The following is a 6650-nucleotide window of genomic DNA, read 5'->3' on the forward strand; positions in this document are numbered from 1 at the left end:
TCATTGAGAAGGGCCTTCAGGTTGCTGGTTACCCACGGTTTGTTGTTTGGGTAGCATCGGACCTCCTTGGAGGGGATGGAGTTGTCAATGCAGAACCTAATGTACTCAGGGACACAGTAAGGCCATCAATGTCCTCCCCATGTGGCTCATACAGAGCATCCCAGTCGGTGGCCTCCAGCGCTCCACGCAGTGTTTCTATGACCATTTCCTCAGATGATCTGTGAGAACAGCAGGTTCCTCTAACTCCTGGTGGAATTTGCAAGAACGAAAACAACCAATAAGAGCCAAGAAAGATAGTTGATTACATACATTAAATACAGATGCTTTGGAACCCTGGGAATGAGACTCAATTAACTATCTTCAAGCCTCCGACCCAAAGTGTCGTTATATCTTTCTCGGCTCTGATTGGTTGTTTTTGTTCAGGTAATGAAACCAATGGTTTTATTGTTTTGTAGGACAGCCTTCTTTTATGCCAGAAGGCTGTCAGCAGGACACTGCTGAGGCTGAGGTGTCCTCACCAGTCAGTCCACTGACTGAACATCACACAGCTGGTGTAGACGGACAAACCAACCAGAGTACAGTGACCTGCAGTCCAGACAGTGTGGTCAGAGACCCAGAAGTCATCTATGATGACGTGCCTGCTGAGAACCCACAGCACCCAGTGGTAGGTGAGTCTCCTATAGTTTGATTATTTTCACATTTTAGAAACTGCCATATAGCAGTGTCCTGCCTGAAAAGGGACTGACTGATCAGTCTGTAACCACGCACACCAGACTTAATTATTAATCGTATTAAATGAAACTAAAGTTTGTTTATTTGTCTTGGCTTCTGTGTGCAGATGTTGATGACATCTATGAAGACATCCAGAGACCTGATCACTGTGGCTCCAACGGCTGGAGCTCCAGTGAGTTTGAGAGTTATGATGAGCTGTCAGACATTGAAACTGTTCCTGTAGCCCTCAGCAGCAGCAAGGTAACTCATTTAGACATTTTCTTTTAAATGTGAATAACTTTCAGTATTAGGGACACTGTTACTGGTGTGCTGCAGCTAGACATTTCCCCTAACCCACTATGATGAAGACTTTCCCAACTTTCAGGCCCAGCAGGTTTTCACATACAACACATTTTTTTTATAGTAATGCATAAAATATAAAGAAAGCCAGCAAGTACTGCAAGTCAAGAAGTATAAATAGAAAATGGCAAAGTTGACAGTAACATATGAAAAATATTATAAAAACAATATGAATGAGTCAATGTCAGTGGGGGTCCCGGGCCTTGCTTATGGGTAGAAACAGTTCTTATGCAATGAGGTTTTGGTCCTGCTGAGCCGTAGCTTCCTGATGAGGGAAGAGACTCAAAAAGTTGGTAAGGGTCGGCCACAATCTTACTTGCACACCTCAGCATCATGGAGGAGTACAGGCCCTTGAGGAATGGCAAATGGTAAACAAAAATAATAAAGGCATATTATGTAATAAAGGCATATTAAATCAGGTCAGTCAGGTGTAGAATGGTGAACTGGTGAATAATGGTACCATTAGCTGGCTTATGCTGCCCTTTATTGCTAAATATCAGTAGACAAAGAAAAATGGTAAAATATTGATGCAATGATCGCAATTTGGTGCAAAAGGCAAACAAATATTAACCTAGATATGAACAATAGATACTGATTATGTGTGTGATATTTACAACACAAACTGGTCCAGTAAGAGTATTTTAAAGCTGCAGTAGGTAAGTTTTATAAAAAATATGTTCTTGTCATTGCTGAAACTTATCCTGTAGCACATGAGACAGATAATCTGTGAAAAAAAATCATATTTCTTGTTCTAGTGCTCCCAATGGCAAGAAACCTGGACGAAAAACAACCAGGGATCAATCAGAGCCAAGAAAGATATAAAGACGCTTTGGGTTGGAAGTTTAAAGATAGTGGATTTTTAAATCTCATTCAAATACAAATATCAGTCTTTATTGTCATTTCACAGTATCTATAGCATTTATATACATAAAACAAAATGTGTCCTCTGCATTTGACCCATCCTATATAATTACTATATAAATGAGGAGCAGTGAGCAGCCATAGGCGCCCAGGGAGCAGTTAGGGGTTAGGTGCCCCCTCAACATTTTATAATAATAATTATATATAATGTAATTATATAATAATAATACTTTGACACTATTATATTAATCAATTTATTTCATTTAAAACACATATTTCTTTTTCATTTCAATTCAATTCAATTATATTTGTATAGCGCAAATTCATAACAGAAGTTATCTCAGGACACTTTTCAAAATAGAGCAGGTGTAGACCCTTTTTTTTTTGAGTTTGAGTGATCAAATCACAATGCGTCTTGGAGGTCGTTTACACATGTATTTAGCCCTGTCGGCTGTATGTCATGTTCCATACATCATTTTATGCATGATCCACAATAATAAAAATACAGAAAAAGTAAAAATTTCACACATCATGTTTTCAGGAGAGCTTATCTCTCATTAGAGTAGTTTGCACCCTGGATTCAGCTCATACAGACTAGGTGCAAGGGGTGATGGAATAATCCAAATCACAGCAGAAACAGGGTTTTCTCTGCTGTTGCACATATTGAAAGGGAGTCCCTAGTCCATCAAAGTATTAGTCACTTACATTTAGAGAGTTGAGTTTGAGTTTAGAGTTGAAATTGTGTGTAACTGTTCAGTGAAAGTGATATATGTATCATCAGTCATATGCTGACAAACTGATACCTTTTGTGAAACATTATGTTGGAGAGGTTTACGTCATTTCAATGCCACAGAAAGGATGTGAAATTTTTTCCTACGTAAAGAATGTCTGGTCATCAAAGTTTATTTTAGTTCCACTTTTTCCAGTTAGTTTTACTTTCTAAATTATTTCAGGATTTTTTGCTGTTTTGTTATAGTTTCATTTCTCTAGCTCACCATTTCCCCTTTATGAAGAAGATATATACTTTATTAATCCTCATTAAGGAAATTCTTTTTTTCACTCTTTTTAATTCTTACAAACACACACACACTGGCTTAAATGCACACTTCATGCAAACAGGGAGAGAGATGGTGGAGTGATGGGCTTGCGCACTTTTTTGGGGTTAAGTTGCCTTGCTCAAGGGCACCTCGGCAGTGCAGCTACCAGTCCACACTCCATATTGTGGTCTGTGGAATTTGAGCCGGCAACCCTCCGGTTCCCAAGCCAAGTCCCTACACACTGAGCTACTGCCGTCCCTTTATTCTGCCTAACTTGCTAGAATGACTTTACTGTGATTTTTATAGGCATGAACGACACGTTTTTATCTGTAGCTTTTTCATTTTTGCACAGTAAAATGACATGTTCACTCACAGGTGTGATAAATATGCCACATCTGGGTTGCATGACTAGTTATCACAGTCATAATTTTTTCTCTTTATTTTTGTGTCTTTTTGAAGTGCCTATCTTTTTTATAAAGGTGAAAGTATTAAAAAAAATAATATAACACAAAATAACATAATACAAAAGATTAAAAACATAGCATTGTTAATCTAACAGAGTCCGAAGAATTATACCGTTTTACATAAATGAAAGTGAAAAGTAATGTCTCAAGGATTTTTTTTTGCATTTAGGCCTTGGAATTTAAAGGTACTGAATAGAAAAAATCCATCAATTTTAAAAAGTTTATATCAGTCCAACCCAAAAATCACCAAGGCGGGGATTAATCACAGCATGTTAATGTAAGTGTATGAATAAAACCTGGCTCAGTGAAAAGAGGAAGTGAATTATTTCTGGCAGTCCCTTACTCTGTCAGCACTTCTGTCTTCTGCTTTTGTCACCATGTCTTACTCCCGCTCTTGGACTTTCCCCACTCAGCTCATGTGTTAGTGTTCAGAAAGTGACAGTGTAGGGTGAGTAAGCTTTCGTTGTGGAGGTGTTGTGAAGTCAATCATAAGAAATAAGGAGTCTATCAGCTTTTCTCTCTCAGTGTCTGGGATAAGCTGGATGTTTGTATGAGGCTTTTGAAGGATTGATTTGTCTAAATGTAAGACATTCACTGATATAAGAGGTAGGTGTCTTTCCTTCTGAGGCTGAAGTAAATGATAGCAATAAGCTGGATAATGAATCACATTACTCTCTGAGTGCAGATGGAAGTCACTGAGTATTTGAGTAGACTTGTTTTATTTTATTAGATTTGACCTGATTTGAAATCCTATTTTAGTTTATACTACATGGGAAAGTTCATGTTTGGCTAATATTTACAGCATTGACCATAAGTGCATTTTGTCAAGACATAAAAACTGTGTACGTTGGTGGAACATTGCCATGTTTGGGATGGATATTCTTTGTAGGTTTCACTAATTTGAAGGTCTGTTCCCACTTTAAAGTCATAAGATTAACAGATATATGGTGTGTGTCTGAACTGTGTTATGGTTCTTCTTAGGTGGTTTTCTATACAGAACCAATTTCTGTTTTGCCTGAGTTTAACATTAGTAAATTGAAGGTAATCCAGGTTTTTATGTACTTAAGTCATGCTTGTAATTGCTTGATATAATACAGTATCATCTGCATAACAATCAAAGTTAATAGTGTGATTCCTAATAATGTAATTTATTGTGCATGGAGGATTCATCATGAACATTTACAAACTTCTCACAAATACCTAACATTAAACCGGCAGTAGCTCATCTCATAGCTGCCAGTAGTTCCTCATAGGACGCTGATTGGTCCAAACCACTGTGGTTGGACACAAGCTTGGCAAGATGAGTTATTGCGTGAGCTTGTGCTTTTGATATCTTGTGAGTCCAGCTGCCTGTCAAGGTTAGGTCTTTGAATTGTCTTAAAAGTCTTGCAAACAAGGAATTATTGTCCCATGACATAAACACTAATAATTAAAATATATTTAAGAACTTATTTTACAAAATATTGTCACTGCTTCTGCAATTTGACCTTAGACAGTGTTAATCTTGACCACTGTCTGTCTGCTCTGGTGTCGGACTACCAGCTGCCTGCTGATGTGCTCAGCCTGAAGGCGCGTTGTGCTGTCACCAGGAGGGAATTGGCGGTGCGTCTCAGTTCACCTCATGTTGCTCACATCAGACAGAGCTGTGACACCAAGGTAGGACTCTGACAGGAGCTAATCACTCCTAATGTTTTCCTCCCGTTCCCCTCCTCAAACTGTATTTAATTTTTGTTTGGAATTTTATTGTCTACAGTACCCTCATTTACACATCTGTACTTTCATTATGTTTGCCAGGTTCAGCAGCTGATGAAAGCAGCAAAGAATGGTACCAAGGACAGTTTAGAAAAGACAAAGTTAGCCATGATTCGCAAAGTGTCTTTCCTGCAGAGAAAAGACTCAGCAGGTACAGAAACTGGAACTGGAGTTTGTAGAATCACAGATCAAAATGACCAACATTCTCAGCAGACAAATAATAACCAGATGTAGATGTCTCAGAGCTACTACAGCAGATTCCTGTGTTTCTTTCTCTGTTGCTGTTTGCAGGAGAGGGAAAGGATGATGCAGGTTACATGAATGTGTCTGTGTGTGAGTTAAGGCACCCTCCACCACAACTCTGCCCCATGCCAGAGGGGCTCAGCAGTCAGCAGGTGTGTGTATAGATGTCATTGTGGTTACACTGTGGTGTACATGCATGTGCATGAAAATGACCAGATCATCTTAGAAGGCCAGTTTATGTTCTTTAAAATGAGGGAATGATTAAAACAAGCATTTAGTTCATTAAGATAGTAGAATATACTTAGTAGGCCTTGCATTATAATCATTATAACTTCCAATGATTAACATCAGTATTTGTAACATTTATCAATTTTACTTTAAATATACAATCAGTATAGAGTAAATACCATCACCTTTCACTTAGGTGTTGCTTATATTACCTCAACTGTAAAGAGAACCAGGTCTTTAGTTGAAAGAAGACCCTGTTTTAAAGGTCCAGTGTATAGGATTTAGTGGCATCTACCGGTCACCTTCACGTTCTAATCATGTAGGAGAAACTACAGTGGCTGCATGATATGATAAAAACATTGTATTGCAATTATTTTGACTAATTTCGATATGATTCACGATTAGTGGGAATGAGCATTTTTGCGTCCCAATTTTCATTCTCACTGAAAAAAACTGTTAAATTCATGATTATTTGTTGTTGTTTGTACCAAACAAACATATTTTTTAATCTGGAGATTTAAGATTTGTAGGCCAGGGCATCCTAGCCACAGCTGTTATTTGGGACAATGTCGTTATTTTAATATCAGCTTTTATTTGATAATTTACAGGATGCAGGGTGGTATTGTTAAAACAGTATATTGGTGTAACCACTTAATAGTAATGGGAAGCGTGGAAGCGTGTTTATTCAACATTAAAGAGAATGTTAGAATTTCTCACTGCCTCCTTCAGGTTGTCAGACGTCTCATCCTCAGCTCCATCGTGCAGAGTGAGAGCAGCTACCTGGACTCTCTCAAGAGAATCCTCCAGGTGAGTCGCACCTCTCCTCAGATAACGGCCTTGTTTCTTTGGGAGAAAGTAACAATGAAACATATTTAAATAAATAATAAATAAATAATACTACTACTACTACTAATAATAATAATAACAATAATAATAATAATAATAATACATTTTATTTAAAAGCGCTTTTTTTAAAATACTCAAAGACACTGTA

General features: G+C 37.8%; 1 protein-coding gene across 1 annotated transcript in view; it reads left to right on the top strand.

The window, feature by feature from the left end:
* Positions 1-6: 6 nt before the first annotated feature.
* Positions 7-6650, top strand: part of LOC118326017 (rho guanine nucleotide exchange factor 10-like protein) — a 10543-nt gene continuing 3899 nt past the window's right edge. The window contains exons 1-6 of the mRNA XM_035658901.1: positions 7-668; positions 839-972; positions 4976-5089; positions 5228-5336; positions 5477-5580; positions 6386-6511. Of these exons, the coding sequence (XP_035514794.1) occupies positions 470-668; positions 839-972; positions 4976-5089; positions 5228-5336; positions 5477-5580; positions 6386-6511 (786 nt within the window). The 5' untranslated portion in view covers positions 7-469. The remainder of the gene's footprint in view (positions 669-838; positions 973-4975; positions 5090-5227; positions 5337-5476; positions 5581-6385; positions 6512-6650) is intronic.

Source organism: Morone saxatilis, unplaced genomic scaffold, assembly GCF_004916995.1.
Source record: "Morone saxatilis isolate NCDOM2014 unplaced genomic scaffold, NCSU_SB_2.0 Contig16, whole genome shotgun sequence".
Lineage (NCBI taxonomy): Eukaryota > Metazoa > Chordata > Actinopteri > Moronidae > Morone > Morone saxatilis.